General features: G+C 41.0%; 1 protein-coding gene across 2 annotated transcripts in view; it reads left to right on the top strand.

The window, feature by feature from the left end:
- Nucleotides 1–18,859, top strand: part of KCTD7 (potassium channel tetramerization domain containing 7) — a 190,998-nt gene extending 172,139 nt beyond the window's left edge. For both annotated transcript variants that reach the window (XM_069226873.1, XM_069226872.1), the window contains exon 4: nt 1,072–18,859. In XM_069226873.1, the coding sequence (XP_069082974.1) occupies nt 1,072–1,448 (377 nt within the window). In that variant the 3' untranslated portion in view covers nt 1,449–18,859. The remainder of the gene's footprint in view (nt 1–1,071) is intronic.
- Nucleotides 18,860–19,443: the final 584 nt, after the last annotated feature.

The following is a 19,443-nucleotide window of genomic DNA, read 5'->3' as shown; positions in this document are numbered from 1 at the left end:
AGCTCATTAGATGAGGCCTGTAAGTTCAAACAAAATATGCACTCTGCAACCAAGCATGGAGTTCAGATTATTGTTGTTGTAGGGATTGAGTTACACATATAGTTCATGTTAAGGTCATGGTGCGGTTGGGATTAAGTTTATGGTAAGTTTTATTTCAAACATACTACGACCTGGTGAACATGCATCCATTTGACCACTAGGTTAATGGTGCATTAGCAATCAAATGCCATATATGTTCATTAAGAACTGATTCATCTTTTTAAGATTTTTCTTAAAGTGTATTTGTGGGGCCTGGGAAAGGGAACCAGTGTTACTGGGACTATCACGCTATGCTTAACACAGTACACATCTGCTGTAACTTGGAAGGGGCCAAGAGGGTACTGAAGCTTGTAGACCAGTGTTTCCCAAAATGTGGGTTGCAACACTAGAATACAGCCCACACTGTAACATCTGAACTTCAACGCTCTGACATGTCAACATCACTTTATGTATAGCACCATAACTACAGCACAATACTACAGTAGAAATACTACAGCTACAAGGAAAACAATTCAACCTGTTTCTAACAGCTGCCTTACGACCACACCACAGGAGAGCAGCAGATTGCAAGAAGCAGTGCTTAATTTGAGCCAGTTATTTCCAGTGCTCAACACTAGTACTTAATTCTCAACACCAGCACTAGTGACAGTCCACCACATGATGGCGCTCTCTGTCTAATTTTGAGATGAGCACAACAGCAGTGTTTAATAATTCAATAACAGCACTAACGCTCTGCAAAATATCAGTACTACAACAGAACATGCTTCTTGATCACCACACTGAGTGAATTCCCAGTACTCAGTGGTTGACTGGGTACTTTAACAAAATCTTACCTATTCAATTTGTTACTGCTGTTTTTAACCATCATACAAGAGTGTGAGGAGTGGAGTCAAGAAATGCTTATATACAGATGTTACATTTACTGTTGTTAGCATATCATACAGATTTTAGCATTTGTATTCCCTCCCGACTAGGACTTAGTATTGCCCTGTAACAGTTCTCTTTCTCACATTTTCTGTCCTTGCTGTCTAGACCACTTGGAGCGCATCATCGCTATCGCCAAGCTGAGAGCCATACAGAGGAAGGCCCGCTTGGCCAAGCTGAAGATCTGTGTTTTTAAAGAAGAAATGCCAGTCACACCATACGAGTGTCCTCCTTTCAACCCTCTTCGATTCGAAAGAAATGAGAGTGAAGCCAAGCTCTTTGAGCATCAATGTGATGTGGATGTGTCCTTCGGTCCCTGGGATGCGGTGGCAGATGTCTATGACCTACTGCACTGTATTGTAACAGACTTGTCAGACAGAGGGATCATCGTGGAACATCAGTGCATTGGGGTGTGCGATAAACATCTTATCAACCACTATTATTGCAAACGCCCCATCTATGAATTTAAGATCACCTGGTGGTGAGAGAATAGCCATCCCACTGTCTGTTATAGATCAGAAATGAGGAGCATGCCTCTCGCAAAGGTGTTAGGAGGGCATCTCTGGCAATGCAAGCCCGCTAACGTGAGAAGGAGTTGCACAGGTGTGAATCATATCCGAAGAGAACAAATATTCTGGAAAAAAGGAATTTTTATCTAGAGTCAACTGGTGCAGTTTTGGTTGTGGCTGAGTGTATCGCTGTTACTTATTGTATGTAGTAAGTCTTGCACACCTACTTCTTAAGAGTGACATCTGATTGAATCACATCTTGTAATGACTGCCCAGTATCACTGACTTACAAAGTCAAGGGTTTTTGCATTTTAAGGGCACCAAGGGTCAGATGAGAAAACGTAGCATCAAACATGTTGCCTTATGCGGGGCAATTGTAGAGTTCTATAGCTTTTGTTCTTTAAAATTCCTTTTTATGTGATACCTGGAATCAAAATTAATATTTCCAAGCTCCACCAGGGGATCATAACCCTGTATTCAGGGTATGATGTAGAATAGAGAGAAACAAGAAATTCACCCGGGTATACAGAGAGGGATAACGTAAATCATTTATAAAATGACAGATCGCCACCAAATGTTTTAATGTAGTTTAATTAAGAATTGATTTGGATGGGAAAAATAATAGAGCTCCTAAAATGGCTGTGGACCTTACTTCAGGCATTCATCACACACATCTCTCTTATGTGTGAAAGCCAGCTCAGTTAAGTTGGCAATAGGCACTCAAGATGGAACTTCCGGGGTGTAAATGCAAGATCAGTGATGTACTTTGTTATTATTAACACTGAGAGGAAAATTATCTATGGATGATTGTGTGAGACAATGCAGATTTTCATTAGCTTTAGTGTACAGAAAATCTTGATTTTATTAAAGACACGATGGCTAATAATATGCATTAATCCCTTTAATGCCACCACTCAGTAGCCTTTATGAAGTCAGCAAACATCAGAACGTAAGACAATAACAATCCAAAGTTATAAATATCCATGACAACAGCCCTCTTCCTCCCTTTATTGTACTTGCGAGGATCTCGCCAGTTGACAACTTTCACAAACTTCATGCTTGAGCAGAGTGACTTAAGGGATTACATCTGTCCTATAAAAAATGAAGCAGAATTAGGGAGGGGTGTAAATAGGGTGGGATAATATTAGCCGCTGTGTCTTTAATTAAATCCAGATTTTCTGCACAATAAAGTAAAATATCTTGCACACTGACACCCATCAGGCAAGCTTTCGAGGCAGCTGCTTCTCTCACTGAATGAGCATTAAACAGATTCACATCCACACCTGCTTTGGACATAAATTCATTCACCCATCTTGCAAGGGTTTGAGAGGAAACCCCTTTAAAGGGTATTTAAAAGAAATTGGGAGTTGAGATTAATTAACCGGTCTCAGGTTTACTGTTCTCCACTCATACTCTTTTACACATCAGACCACACATAACTTCTCTCTTTCATCAAAATATGGATAAAACACAGTAGCTAAGTGACTTTTTCTTCTCTATTTAAGGTGAAAGCATAAAGCTTCAGGGGTTAAAATCTCTACTTGACACTTCCATGGCCCTCACATCGGCCACCCTTCTAAAGGAAACCAAACAAAGCAACATTGCAAGTTTCAGAGACAAATCCTGTAAAGAAATATTCTCATTGCAATCCAAGCTCTCAATAAACTTCAAAACTACACCAGCATCTTAGAGGAAATTGCATGCTGTTCCCACAGGTTTGGCTGTCCTTACACTTGTTAACAGTCTCCTCACTATGATGTGCTGTCCTGGCCTACTGATAAGCCATTGACCAAAATATGTGCCGCAGCTACTGCAGATATATATAGTTTGATTGTCCTATAGGCAAAGCCCTTACTAAAAAGTTCAGACAAAAACTTTGCTATTTGGACCACATTGGCTGAAACAGGATCAAGTTACCTCTCCAGACACCAGCAAAATCGATTTGTTCCATGCCAATCGATATGCTTTCCTAGTCCCAGGGGCCCAGGATTCCTCAATAAGTCTGGAAGCCTCTGATGAGAGCCCCGGCTTTCGCCAAAGACTCCAAACTACCAGGGACAATTGGTTGCACATTACTAAGTCGTGTACTTCTCCTTGAGGGCCTTGTAGAACCTCTGGAAATCGCAGTAGGAGAATTGGGAAGTCAACACTCATCTCTAGCATGATTGATACCATGCTTGTGACTTCCATGAAGGGGTAACTACCACAACACACGCCTTCCACCTGCAAATCATTCCTGTTACTCTCTCGATTATTGCAATTTGGAGGAAGTGTATAGGGGAATAGACCCTTCCAACATTGTAGGAAAGCAAGGAAAGCATCCACCCCTTCTGCTTCGTGATCCGGTTTCCAACTGAAGAACCTTTATAGTTGTGTATTCGGTCAGTTGGCAAACAGATCTACTTAAATGGACTTCAAATTTTGTCTAGTTTTTTAAAGACATTCCGATCCATCATCCAGTCACTGTGATCCTTGAAATGGCATGTAGACCAATCTGCGTGGGCGTTCCTCAGGCCAGGAATGTGTTCCGCTTGTACCAACAGCTCTCTCTGGAGAGAAAAAATCCCAAAATATTCTTGCCAGATCTGCAAGGCCCTTGGACCATGGTCTACCTAATTTGTTCACGTATCTCACTGCTGATGTGTTATCCATGCGAAGTAGAACTGAACATTTCACAGATCACCCTGCAAAACATTTTATTGCAAACGAACCTGCCAATAACTCTTAGCAATTTATGTGAAAATTCCTTTCCTGAACACTCCCTCGACCACAACAAGCCCCCAGCCTTCTAGGCTTGAATCTGACTCCACAATCAAATCTGCATTTTTCTAAAAATTGCGCACACATTCCAGGCTTCCATATTCCTCGCTACTACATTAGTTTCTCTTGCACCACCAAAGTCAAGACTATCTTCTGAGAATAGCATAATCCCTCTCTCAAATGAGTGCCTTTCAATCTCTGTAAGGCTCGATAATACAGGGGGGCTGGGAAAATGGCCTGAATAGTGAAGGATAAAAGCCCCATGATGCAGGCCATCATTCTTAAGGAGATAACATTCAGTTCAGGGTGTATTTCAGTTCCTTCCCTATTATTTTAAATTTCTCTTTGGGCAAACGTAACACACTTCCTGTTGTGTCTAAAATGAAACCCAAGAATTAAGTCTGTTGACTTGGAACCAAAATCGATTTCTTTCTGTTTACTTCAAAACTTAGACTCTCCAGCACTTGAACTGCTAGGTTCATGTGTATTTGCAAAAGACACCTGTACTGATCCATAAATAAGATGTTGTCTTATTAGATAATAAGTCAAATTCCCCTTCCTCTTAAAAAATGCTGCCACAGGTTGGAGAGCCTTGGTAAAACACCATGGGGCCAAAGAAAGACCAAAATGGAGACCAACAAACTTCCATACCTTTTCCTGCCAAACAAATCTTAAGAATCTCTGATGTTCTTGCTAAATCGGGATGGTCAGATAGGCGTCTTTCAGATCTAAGTGGAGCAACCAATCTCACTCCCGCAAAATGTCTTTTAAGAAGTAGATACACTCCATTTTAAAGTGATAGTACACCACCAAATAATTTAAATCTTTCAAGGTAATTACGGGTCTCATCCTTTTGTCTTTCTTTTCCACTAGGAAGATCTTGCTTATAAAGCCTGGTCTTGGGTCCTCTCCCAGTACTACTGCTCCTTTTAGGATCAGTTCATGAACCTCTACGTCTATCAGTTTTACCTGATCTTTGGAAAAAAAAAGAAATATTTCTTGATAGTGTCTCTCATATCCATTCATCTATGAATTCTATTTGGAAACCTTTTACTGACTCCAAAACCCAGGGATCCCTTGTGATCTGAAGCCAATTCTGAGTGAACAGGGCAAGTCTGCCGCCCAGTTTTAGAAGGATAACAGAATGGTCTGCACTTGTCTTGAGTCCCTGGTTTTTACTCTCTCCTCTGGAGATTCTTCCTCGTGGTCTCTGTCTCTGAGGGTAGAAGTTTCCTGACTGGTAAGGGGCCTGTGCTAGAAAATTACAGAAGCCTCTGTTGAAACAGCTTCTCAAAATTCTTTGTCCTCGGCCAGGGAACCAACCCCTTGTTCTCCCGGCCAAGCCAAAAACACGTTCTTGGAAAACTTTCTTTATGCCTCTCTGAGATTTTTGTAGAGAGCAAAATGCTCCCACAAATTTTGAGAGGTTCTTAATGAAGGATTCCCCTAAGAGGAAACTGTCAGCTGATGGACCCTTCTCCTTGGCAGCTAATTCTGCCAGTTTAGGGTTGATCTTTAAAAGGAGAGTCTTACGCCTCTCTATTGAGAGGGCCGTGTTGACATTGCCCAGCGAGCATACTGATCTTTGGACCCATTTACGTAGTTCGCTCACCTCTGCTCTCTTGTTAAAGACATAGGTCTCCTCGGCCATATCAAAAAATTTAGTCAAGTGGCCCACTACGTCTAAAGTCTGTCTTGGCAGGAGCATAGGCTTTTGTCAAGACCCTATTTGGGTCCCATCCCCCTTTCCTAAGAAGGCTATAATTTTAGGGTATAATTCAGGAGTTGCTTAGACTTGGCCGGGGATTGAGGGTCTGGGTCACTCAGATCTCAAGCGACCCCACAGCTCCTTTGGGATCTCCCTCCTCATCCAGAATTTACCATATTCCCCCACATGGTTTGAGGGTGTCCACTCCAGGTAAGGAGGATGCTTGATAAGGAGGGTGTCAAACATGAACTGACCTAGAGGGTCTGTCAGTGCATCACTCCCTTTAGATGCAGAACCGGCTTCTCTAACCTCCAAGAGGTAATCAGAAAGAGGTTTTTTAGCCTTACTTTGTTCCATGTCATCAGACTCAGAGTCTGATGAACAGCCTAATTCAATCTCCATACTCCCAGAGGAGTCCTCACAAGAAAAGGAGCGATGTTTCTGACCCTTACGGTCCTTCTTATTCTGGCGTTTATGCTCATCCTGTGTGCCCTTGGCACTGTCTTTAGTGTCTGTTAATACAGACTATCTGGGCTGCCTCCACAGCTTCCTTCTTCTTATCAACAGTGTCTGACACGGAATTCGAAAATAAAAATATTAAGGACAGTTGCCTAGAGGGATCAAACTGAGCGTACTAGAAAAGGGGAGGGGTTAAAACGTATTGTAGGAGGGTCGCATGCTTAAACATCTCAGCATGCTCTCCTACCATTGGTTTTCGACCGCACGTGCGATCGGTGCCCATGGCTCAGATTGTCAGAGCTGCGCATCAACAGAGGAGATAAATGTGGAATTAACGTGTGATCAAGAATGTAAATTGTGCGTCCGACACAGAGGGAGGCATGAGGCGAGCATGGCTTGGTTTGGTAGAGCCACGTGCCAACACGGACGGGCCGATGCAGATCGGACTGTTTTGCCTCACGACCACTACCAGTGCGATGAGTAAGGAGGGCGGAATCGTGTTAAAATGAAACTGAATCTAGATAAATGTATTACGACAAAGACACCAGTATAATTGTAATAAACACATACGTGAATTATAACATCAGTGACAAGAAAGGTCATGCACACATGAACCCTTAGAAAGAAGGTCTAAATAAAATTATGTTAAAAACGGTTTACAAGACGATAAATCATTCGGAGTAACCAGGGTGTAAAGGCAAGTTCTGTGATATACTTTGGTATTATTATACTTGGTATTATTAGCACTGAGAGGAAAATAATCTATGGGATGATTGCGCAAGACAATTAAGATACCTGGAACCGAAATACATAATAAATCTAATTATGACACTACCAGTAGTTTATAATCAGGATGAGGAGGTGTATGCACATTTGGAATTATATAAACTATGATTATGTACTCATTATCATTCCATCACTGATAAATGCTTCACAGTATAAATTGACTATTGATGGAAGAAAAGAGTATGGTGCTTCATTTAAGCACCAACCAGAAGGGTAAAAAAAAACGCTAAATTACTTATCATATTTGGAGATAAAATATTGAATAGGCTCACTGGGGGACAGCTAAAACCTCTGCAGACATCCTGCATGATGAATCAGTTTTTTTTTTTTAATGTCCTCATACACCTATGGCCTTTGAACCGCTCCACAGCGCCCTTATGGTGTTCACCGTACACAGAGTTAACTACGGGCAGGGAGAACCAAGCTCTCTCACTCAGACACCAACTAACATCGATGTCTCCAACACAAGAGTAACTGAGTTCTTAATCTTAGGACGCAGGTAGTAAATACACAACATGTTATACAAAAGTATCTTTCCATTCCCCTAGATGTGACCAGATCTTTATCTTCTTGTCCTTATTTGCCTTACTTGCTTCCACATCTCGTCTTGATATAAGCATCAAAGTGTTGATCCAATCTATATAGGAAGGAGCAGAGGAAACCATCCACTTCTTACAAATTTCCCTCCTAGCCGATGGAATTGCATAAAACAATATTGTTTTAACATCATTCTAAGTTGATTCCTCCACTTCCAATACCAAAAAGATAACTAGAGACAAATTTAAATAAACATTTTGTCTAAAAAATAGCTGAAAGAGCTGTACATACTTCCCTCCAAAAGGGAAACATCCTTGGGCAGTCAAAAAACATATGAATGTCAGAAGCCCCTGACTAACCACATTTCGCACACAACACATCCTTGCCTCCCCTGATCTTAGAAATCCTATCGGGGGAGAAAAAGGCCCTATGCAGGCTAAAAAGATGACTCCTCCTCAATGAAGCCAATCTAACAATTTTGAACACCCCTCGCATTGACACTTCCCACCATACCTGGACCTGCCCAAGGGGAAACTGTTCCCCCCAGAGATCAGCTGGTAATCTAAAATCACCCTCTAAAACATCTAACATTCCCCAATACCATTTAGAAACCTTTTGTACTTGTTTGTGAGTCCTTACCAAACTGTCTTCTAGATGATTTGCATGACCCAAAGTAATAACAGGCTACAAGAACAATTCCTTATTTGGACATATTTCAATCTTGAAAGTAATCCCTCTGTTAATTCTGTAAGCTCATCCCAGGACAACAAGGTCCCTGCATCAATCAGATCCCCCCACACTTCAACTCCAGCCCTCTTTAAAGGTCGAGCCAGTACATCTGTTAAACATTCAGGAGTGCCTGGGGAATCCCAAACTGGAGCGCCCAGACTATAATATGGAATCTTTGCCACTCGACGCACCTCAAACCAAACTTTAGCAGCATCTTGTAATATTCTCAATTTAACTTTCTTGAAAAATTTGGGATCCCCAAATTTATATAGCTTATGTACTTATATACCTTGCGCCCCCCTTTTCAGTAGCCACCATACAGTTAAACATTGTACCCACTGCGGACAAATCTGGAGAAGCAAACAACATACTAGTATTCTTTAAATGAAATGCCCACGCATAATACTGGACATCCGGGAGAGTCAAACCCCCCTTCTCTCTTTTCCTACGCAACTTCTTCCAAGCTATCCTAGGGCCCTTATGTGCTCATATAAAAGAGGTTATTTTCTGTGGACACTTAGCCAACAATTGTTTATCGAAAAATAACGGAATAGAATTGAAGAGAAAATTCAACTTAGGCAATATTGTCATCTTAACCAGATTCACCCTCCCAATAAATGTAAGCGGCATATGTAACCAACCAAGCATTAACTTGTTACACTCCGCTATGACTGACCTAATATTTGCTACAGGTATTTGTTTCAAGTCATGGACAATTGACAATCCTAAATACCTCATACAAGTCGTGGAACGCCAATTTATACACTTCGTATTCCAGACCATTATTTCGGTCTTGTCTGAATTAATGCAATAGCCTGAAACCTTCCCAAATTCTTCCGCAATAGCCAACAAAGCAGACATCGTTGTCCTTAAATCGGAGGTATAGATAAGAAGATCAGTGGCAAACAAAGCTACTTTCTCTCCCAGCCCTTGGTCCTAAAGGGGGAAATTCTCAAATCCTGCCTAATTCTCCTAGCCAATGGTTCTATATACAGGTTGAATAACAAAGGAGAAAGAGGACAACCCTATCTGGTACCCCTTGTGATCTTAAAAGGATCAGTTAGACTACCATTAACCAACAGCCTAGCCTCAGGTGCCTGATATATAGATCGAATTACATGCCAGAATTTATGCCCCAAGTTGCAACTGTCCAGAACTCTATATAGATATTTCCAATTCACTCTATCAAAAGCTTTCTTTGCATCTACAGCTATAACTGCCAAGGGGTCCTGGAAGGTGGTAGCTAAATCAATGGCCCCCATCAAATTAAATGTCTGCTCATATAGAAATCTATTTCTGATAAATCCCTTCTGATCCGGATGGACCAAATCACTCACAACCCTACTCAACCTGTTCGCCAATATCTTAGCAAAAAGCTTATAGTCACTATTTTAACAAAGAAATAGGTCTATAGGAATCATACTTCGATGGAGACTTACCAGGCTTTAAAATAAGTAAGATAGTGGCCCCATACCAAGAAGCCAATATAGGGGAACGACCCTCAAACATCTCTGAAAATAGTTGCAGCAAAAAGGGGATTATAGAATCCCCCAATGCTTTATAAAACTCCACCAGAATTCCATCTGGGCCTGGGGCCTTATCACTTTTACTCTCTTTTAACACTGCTCTTATCTCCCCCTCTGCGATAGGTATGGACAAATCACTCTGTTTACTCCACGACAAACGGGGGGTCATATCACTTCCCAACCATTCACCAATCATCTCCTCGCTTACCTCCCTCTCCTCTGTATGGAGTTCTGAAAAAAACGTATAAAACACCTCCCCTATAGCCACTGGAGATGTAACACTAACCCCTGTCTGGGTATCCATCAATTCCTTAACCCTATTACGCCCCTGATCCTTTTTACACTTCCAAGCTAGTAATTTCCCCATGTTTTTTCCATATTCAAAGTGGATTTGCTCTCTTGCCTCCCATCGCTTAGTAATCCTAGTTTGTAAAACAGATTCCAACTGCAATTTTAACTGAGAAATCTTATTTTGCAAATATGTCAGATCTCCACCCTTATCGTGGTAAGTATTATATAGAGCTATTTGTTGTTCTAAAACTTTCACTTCTTCTCTGTATTTCTTATTCCTGTAGCTCACAAGACCTATGATTTTTCCTCTTACCACTGCCTTAAAAGTGTCCCATATTACTGCTCCTGACGCTGACCCTTGATTCACCCTCAAAAATATCCTCAACCTCCTTCCGAAGAATACAAATAACCTCATCCTCCATTAAAAGAGACCGATCGAAAGTCCATCCAACCCCACCTGCCTCGAGAGGACAACTCAAACTTAACATCACTGCAGCATGATCTGATAGATGGGCAGGTGAATAAGCTATAGTCTCTACCAAATGACATATCGCGTGATCCACTAAAAAATAATCAATCCGAGATGCATGACCGCACTTTTGATTATAAAATGAAAATTCCTTCTTTTGGCCTGCTCTCTGCCTCCACAAGTCACACAAACTAAAGTCCTTCATCATTAATTTTAAATATTGCTGAGACTTTGGAGTACCCACTGACCTAGATTTTGCTGACCTGTCAAGCCTACTATCTAGGATCACATTAAAGTCACCCATCAAAATAACTGGATCTGAAAAGCTCAAAAGCTGGGAAAAAAACGTTCTGAGAGGTTCTGGATCATCGCAGTTGGGACCATAGTATCCTACCAATGTAAATGCCCTACCCCCCAACTGCAATCTAAGTATAATCCATCTCCCTGATTTATCCGTTAACACCTTAGATAGAGTGACATTCAACTGACGCTTGACCAAAATCGCCACTCCCTTTGTGTTAAAATTGTGCTCGGTAGTAACAAAATCCCCTACCCATCTCTGTGTTCTGAACAAAGCTGCGCTTTCCTTTTTGGTCAAATGTGTTTCCTGTAAAACTATAATATGGGCTGGAGAGTCTCTAAGAAATTGCAGAACTCTCCTTGCCCTAGCTCGCACACGCAACCCATTGACATTCCATGACATCAGTTTCACCAGTTCCTTCCTGCCTCCCTGGGACCCCTGGTTCTTACCCAGGTGAAAATTAATCTGAGGTGTATGAGGTTAATTTGATTTTTTTTCCCCGCATGCCTACCCCTTAGTGCACCCCCCAAAATCCCCCCCTAATGTGCCCCTACCCACCCTCCCTGGGAGAACCCCCACCACCATTGATAGGCCCTTAGGCCCCATTTTGAAACGCATTGAGCTCCCCAGCTTCCTTAAACCGTCTTCCCCTTCCTTATAGTTTCTATAAGATCATCCGCTGCAGCTGGATCCCTGATGTTAAACATTTTATCATTAAACATCACGCGCAGGTTGGCTGGAAATTTTAACCGGGCCTCTGCAACTAAATTTTTGAATTCCTCCAGATGTTTTCCTAGCTCCCATTGTCTATTCAATGTTAGCCTGGCGAGGTCAGACCTGATTTCAAATTTAATACCACCAGTCTCCAAGGAACCGAGATCTAATGCCTTTCCAAGAATTTTTTCTTTCAGCGAGTAAGTCTGAAAATTTGCCAAGATCCTCTGCGGTTTCTTAATGTTCGGGTTCATCCTGAAAGGATCGCAATGCACTCTCTGAATATCGTTGAAAATCTGATCCTCTGTCTCCTCCAAAGGGATAACCTTTTTAATCAGAGAAACTAAATACAGCTTCAAATCCAACCCCTCCACTCCCTCCGGGACATTCAATATTCTAAGATTATTCCTTCTTGAATTATTTTCTAAATATTCAAATTTATCCTGCAAGTCTCGTTCTGTTCCTTTTAACTGCTGAATCTCTTCCTTATTCCTTCTCAAATCCTCTCTCATAGTCTCCACTGACTCTTCAAGTGCCTGAGTTCGCAAAGCCAAAAGATCAATTTTTTTCTCCAAGGACACCCAGGCTAATCTTATTTCAGCTTGATTTGCTTTTGAGGTTAAAAAACACTTTTTTATATTTTCCGTCAGTGAAACAGACATAGTTTCCAAAGTACTAGGCTCTAATGCAGTACTCCGAGGTAAACTGTCAGACAGCTGTGAGGTTACTACAGTTTCTGCCCCTGCCAGATGATGCAAAATTTCCTGCGCCACAAAAATGCCGCCCCTAGCCTCATTCGCCTCCTGAGACCTGGGGTGTAAATCTAAGGGTAGATTAGGAGGTAAATCTACTGCAGAGTTAGGTGCAGACGCCCCCTCACTAACCTTGTCCTCACTCATTGGTGAATCAGGAGTGGTAGACACAATCGGGAGAACTCTAAAATATAACCCTGGTGCTAGTCCAAACAGACCTCTGCTTTATTTTTGTTTTTTTTACATTACAATCCTCCTCCCTCCTACAAAAGTCTCCTCATTTATTTCCCATTTTTTGTGCCCCCACGTTATCCTTATGTGCACACAAAGTTTTAACCTTACTTGTGGCCGTAGTAGCTAAAAAGCTTCTGGCTGGTAGAGGGGTAGAAATAGGGGCTCCAACCTCATGAGCCGGCTTGCTTATCCGTTGTCCCGAATCCAGGGGCTCAGCAAACTCCAAAAATGCTGCTTTCTGAGGGTCTGCAGGGCATCCAGTACTAGTGCTGCCTCTGCCTCCAATCCCCCGGAGGGGAACGCGAGCCCCTGCTCGGCGGCTTCTTCGGAGTTCCAGGGCAGCTCTACTCCAATTTGCCGCCCGGACTCTTCTCCAGAGTACGAGCGTCTCTCTGCACTCATACGCCGCCTTCACACAACGGAGCAGACAGATCCTTTATGGGGAGTGGAGCGGAGCCGGGGAGCTTAGGTACGCGGCTCAGCGCACGAGCTCACTGCCGCCAGCCATGTTTCCCCCAAACTACGTCCGATGAATCAGTTATTGCCTTATTTCAATTAAAAATAATGACAATTCCTATAGTACATTTGGGAGCACTGTTGAGAAGCATTATTGAAATTGCATAGGGAAATTACATTTTTGGGGACCAACCCTTTTCTAGGCTCCCACTTAATGGATCAACCCAAAACATTCCCAGGAAGAGCTGAGGTGGATGAACTTTGTTTTGGCAAGTTTTGTGAAGATTCGCCAAACGGCGCCAAGGTTATTAGCAAAACAAAAAATCCATTTCCTATGGTAACTAGGTCCTAACTAAAACTACAGCCGACACTGTGCTTTATATATGTATATCAGCCAGGATGAGTTGTGAATATTTCTCCCAATGGTAAATTTCTCATTACGATACCAGTGAGAGAAAGACTTATTTGTAAGTCAAAATACAGCGACATGGCTGATGGTGTGGTGAATATGAATATGTATTAAAAGCTGTTAATAATGTGACTGGAGTGCCCGAATCATCCTGGTGGATATCTCTGTTTGACGCATATGTGTGTATTACACATGCACAGTCATGCCTTTGTGGTTAAGGTCGACACTAATATCATTTACATTTATGGCTGGGCGTATAACATCAGTACTATGGTAGGCTAATTCAAAGTTATACATCTCACCTAGAAGGGTAGCATGATGCTTAATTCTAAATATTGCCATAACACCTGCATACTTGTTGATGGACCTTTCTTGGCCAAGCTATCAGTATAACATAACTAATAAATATGTAAATAATATCCATTCAATATTCATTGTACACACATATATCTCCTCAATCTTCACTGTGAAAATTAAGGATGCCTGTTAGATTTGATCCTTGAAGACTGTCATCACAAACTCTTGACCATCAATATTTACCTATGGTTTCTTGCATCTCAGTGACACATAAGGAGGTATTCCCTTTGCTTATTTAGGATATCACAGGAGTATCATCTCTCTGGAAACTGACATTGCACATTTGAGAATATTATCCTGACCCTCTTGCTATACACACTGGAAATATACAGTGAGAAGCAGTGACTGCACTAGGACTGGCTATCAGTAAGCACTCACAAGTTCTTCTGTAGATCCAGCAGACACAATTGTCCTGTACAAGTTGGTATTATTCTGAAGCCTAGAACAGTGCATAAAAAACTTACACTGGATGGAGACCTTTATGTAGGGGATTTACATTTAGGAAACCTACATCACGTGAAGAAAATGACTATGAATACAGTTCATATTCAGACGCTGGTTGGATGCCTTCTGTCGGGATTCTGCTTCTTCCACAATGTTATATGATCTTCATCATTCTAGCAACGCTCTGCTCCCAGAAAATATTAATTCCCTTTCCCTCTGTTCAGTCCTCACACAACACATACATCTACATTTATGCTTTTCAGTGACATGCCCTTTTTTCTGCTATCCACCCACCATCAACGCGCCAGCTAGGCATAAACTCAGAACTTGTGCAGCCCTCTGGATAACATCTGATATAGACTCCTTGCTCCCTGTATTTTCCTGGAGTAATCGAGGCACGTTGTACCACTGTCCCTTTCTTATTCAACTGCAACTTTGTCTAAACTCCAGTGCCTATTTATACAGAGCAGGAGGCATTCTCTTTGAAGTATATATTGCTATTGCATAGATGGTGATATATATATATATATATATATATATATATATATATATGTTCAATGACGTGTAGCTGCAGATACACATGCTGTGCACTGTATATATACACACACACACACTATCAGTCAGTGGTAGAATATGATGCTGGAGGCATTGTAATCGACAGCTTGTATCATGGGGGTTTAGTTACACAACCTTTTGGTTGAGGTTGGTGGCTCAGTGGACTGATGCATCCACTGTTGGGGGCCAGCGTTTATCTGTCTGGTTATAGGTTTCAATGCTGGCACGTTCACTCAGCCTTTCTTTCTTTTAGGAATAAAAAAATTATCACCATTAAGTTAGATTACAATAAATATGTGTTGCCAGTGCGAGGAAACTACAACAGCGTTGAACACACATTTTACAAATACATTTTTATCTTATGTTTAGTAGCAGGGTAAGAGAAGACTTACAAAAAGGGGGCAGAATCCCATAAACTACCTCCCAGTCCAAATAGTAACTTTATTAAAGACCCTGAAAGCCTCATAGAGCACTCCCAACTATGGTGCCACCACTTCAAAACACTCTAGAACTCCATTCATCTGCCATACAAACATTAAATTCATGTGTTAGGGTCCCAGCAGGTAACACTCTTAAAAGACTGCAGTACATTATATGTGAGACTGGGGTGGTTTCATCACAACTTTTAGGGAGTACTACTCTCTAGACTAACAAATTGATCAAAAGTCCTTAATAATGGTTAAACATGTAGTAGTTAAAATGTCAGCTTTGACATAGTAATCGGTTTATTGCTCCTACATAGTAATATAAATTACATTTTAAGCAATGAATGAATGTAAAACAGATAAATAAACATGCACTTACCAGTTTGGAAATGAGAAAAGGGTGTCTGCAGAGGGAGCCTCTGAATGAAAGTCGATGTAATGCGAATGTAGGATGTTGTTTACAGTCGAAATTGATGTTTTACCCTTTGCCTCATCAAAAAGCTGTGAAGACCCTCAAATTGATGAACACTAGTTATAAAGTACAGAATACAATTCTGAAACCTTAAAGACAAGTTGTGTTTTTAACTTTCTGTAATTAATATTCTTTTCCTTATAGTGAAAGATTAGTGGGAGATACTAAATATCCTCCTTTGTCTCCCAGAGCAACCATATGCTGCACGGACATACCCTACCCACTAACATTTAAAAAAAATGCTACCTGTAATGTGCCAGGCCTCAAGAATAAAGGAACCCGCAGGTATGATGCACTGAGCCACAACAACACTGGCAGTTCCCAAATAGTAATGAGTCATAATCAACACATATACAATCATGGATAGACAAAGGATCACAAAGTACGCCCTGACACGTTTACCCTCAAACACAGAAACATTGTAATTATGACTATTCAATATAAAATAAAAATCTTAACTTGTTTAGAAGAGTAAAGTGACCCTTTCATAAAACTGTCAATTGCTCACTCCGTCAATTGAGTCCTTGGAGGTATTATAGAAGTCATTGGACTAGAAGATAATAAAAATGGCTCTTTGCACTCCTGTAAAACACACAGATAAACAGGGCTACCAAAGATACAGGTGCCAGATAGGGGCAGTAAATGTAAAAATACCCTTAATAAAACTAAAACTCTCTCCACCAGTCAATCTTGTTCCTTGTTGGTCTGATGCTAGATTCGATTGGACTTTGAGGAGAAGAGAAATAGGATATCATTCTTCTTCTCAAAATAGCCTCCTGTAACTCTAACCTTCCTTGCACTCTCTTGGGAAACACAGGAAATAGAATAGAATTTCATACATTTAGTGGCCTTTGTAAAAGAGCCCTATTGTGAGCATAAAAGGCAAATTGTATTCGCTGTGAGCTCCCAACCACAAGTTCCTCAGCATGCTGGCATAAGCCACTTACCTGGTCAGGGAGGTAATCCCAGCCCATCTAGTCAGCCAAGTGAGAATATGGTTGGAAGGGCTGGGAACCAATATCCAAGAAAAAGGGGAAGATACTCTAGTGAAGGCTGTACATGGTCAAAGAGAAGCGGAAGGAAGACGCTGGCAACTGCAGCCATGATTCCTTTGCTCCAGATGAGCAGAATGTGGGGCCCAGCTTAACAGGAGCTGACTAGAAACTGCTGGGAACTCCAAGGACCATCAAGGATAAGCTGAAGGGGAAGTATACATTTGGGAGAAACGAAACAGGCAACAGGATAGTAAATGTGGACAATTGGAGATATTGAGCCACAGCCCTCACAAATAAAGCCTAGTATTAGAGAAGGCAGTGGAGAAGCCATACGGGGGGGGGGAGCTAGAATGGGTGCCTCCTCTCTTGTCTGGGACATTAGTTAATACTAATTACAATGAGGATCGGGGAGAAGGTGGGATACTTCATACAGAGAGCAAGAGATCTGGTACGAACGTTACCTTCTCTCTTTCCCAAGCGAATAAGGGACAAGAAAAGCCGGCCAAGTTGATTAAGGGTCAACAAGTCTGGTTCATTTTGTGTAGAGACTATTTTTGAGTTGTTTCTTTAAAGTGGCCAAAATCTTAGATGTTCAGTTTCATGGCATCCATCCCTGAGAGTCATAGGACATGTGGCAACCATCTGTCAGTGTGAACAAGATGGCAGTCATCTTTGAATGTTGAGAAAACTGTGGCACTTGTCTCTACAAAGTAGAGAAACGTATCAAACATCTTTGATTGGTGGAACACATGTTGATATGCTAGTATCTGGAGTCCAAGGGCCACTGGTGTTTGAAATGTGAGGACCCCTGGTCTGGGCAGTACATATGCAACAAATTTACATACAGGCCTTTCACACCATCTGGTGTGAGTTGCACCTGTAGCTAAAACCAACTGTTCAGCACTGTCACAAGCAACCATTTCCCCTCCATGCTCTAGACCATGCCAAGTTACTGGCACAGACAGACCCAGCCTGGAGGAAAATGTGTCACCACCTATTTCTTTCTCGGCTCCCTCAAGGACTGTAATAAATTCTGTGTATGCCTGACCTCAAAATGGGTGTGCTATAAATTGTCAATAGAGCATGTAAGGTATCATGTGTTAGTCCTGTGGTAGGACATGTTTGGGAGTGTGCAAAATGGGACGAAAAGCTCCTATGGCTTGAACATTGACCTCCACATCAAGGGACCCCTTCTCCTTTGTGAATGTAAAACAAGAATTTGTATGGGAGTAGTCAGGGATGCAAACGATTTATTTTTAAATGAAGCCCCGTTTTCTTGAAAGAAATGTTTTTTTTTATGTCTTCTTTATTTAAATGCAATCACAGACATGGTCTCCCTGTGGTGGCATCCACTCAGAGTAAGCTGCAGTTTGTGACCTACCTCATAAAAAGTAATGAGGTAGGTCAGAGTGCGACCCATTCTGAATGGTGATGTTGCGAACTGACCTAATAGCATGTAGGTTGGTTTGCAAAATTTCACTGGATTCAGAAAAGGTTGGTATACAATCCATGACCACTTTTTTGCCAATCTAAAATTAGTAAAACTGGCCGCATATGTGCTGAGATCAACTGGAATATGATGATGTATCTTACTAGGCCCTTATTGGGCATGTCACTATACTTTGGCATTGGGAGACTTCACCTTCGGGGTAGTGATCTACATATGTTAAAGTACAGGGAAAAGTCAAAAGATGTATTTTTTTCATCTTGGAAAAAGTTAGCTAACCTTTTTATGTTAAATATTACTGTAAATGAATTTTATATATTTTAAATGTAGATCAAAATAAAAAAAATCTAGGACACTAACTTAATTCTGAATTAAATCGTTAATTAATTTAAATATATTAGATTAAATTAAAAGTACTTTTCTGAAGTTTACATTAAAAATGAATTCCGACTAAAGTAAAAAATAATTGTGTTTATGATGCATTAACGATTATTTAAAGTGATGTATAGAAGTGATTAAAAGCAATTTAATTGTATTTTATTTTAATAAAAAGGTTAATAACATTTTAAAATTAAGAAATCTGAACTATTTTAACATTAACTTATGTTTATTTATATTGTTAACTATTTTAAATAATTTCATTTAACATTATTTCCTACTATGTTTTATTATAAGTCTTACCTCCATTATTTTATGTGGGAAGGTATTGCAGTATTAGTGTTTAGATATGTGTGGCACTGGACTTACTGCAGTTTTTTTTTGCAGTAGTATCTTATACTCCATGATTTGGTCCCGCCCTCTTTTTCAGGGTTGGAGATGTGTAAGTCTGCTCTTTTTGAGTAACTTTACACTCGGATATTCTGAAGTAGTAAAGTTACTCAAAAGTGTTAAAGTAAATTGCATGTGTAAGTTACTTACAGGTGTATGTTACCTTTGTGAATAGCCCAGTGAGAGTGCAGGGGTAAGAGATGTGAAAGGGGAAGCACCAGTTACTTACAGGTGTATGTTACCTTTGTGAATAGCCCAGTGAGAGTGCAGGGGTAAGAGATGTGAAAGGGGAAGCACCACACAGGACAGAGAACACATACACTTCAAAGAAGTGCTGTTCTGGGGGGCGTGGCCAGCAACATGGCCGGCAGGTCGCG

Source organism: Pleurodeles waltl, chromosome 3_2 (genome assembly GCF_031143425.1).
Source record: "Pleurodeles waltl isolate 20211129_DDA chromosome 3_2, aPleWal1.hap1.20221129, whole genome shotgun sequence".
Classification (NCBI taxonomy): Eukaryota; Metazoa; Chordata; class Amphibia; order Caudata; family Salamandridae; genus Pleurodeles; species Pleurodeles waltl.
This window is presented reverse-complemented; position numbering and strand designations above follow the sequence as displayed.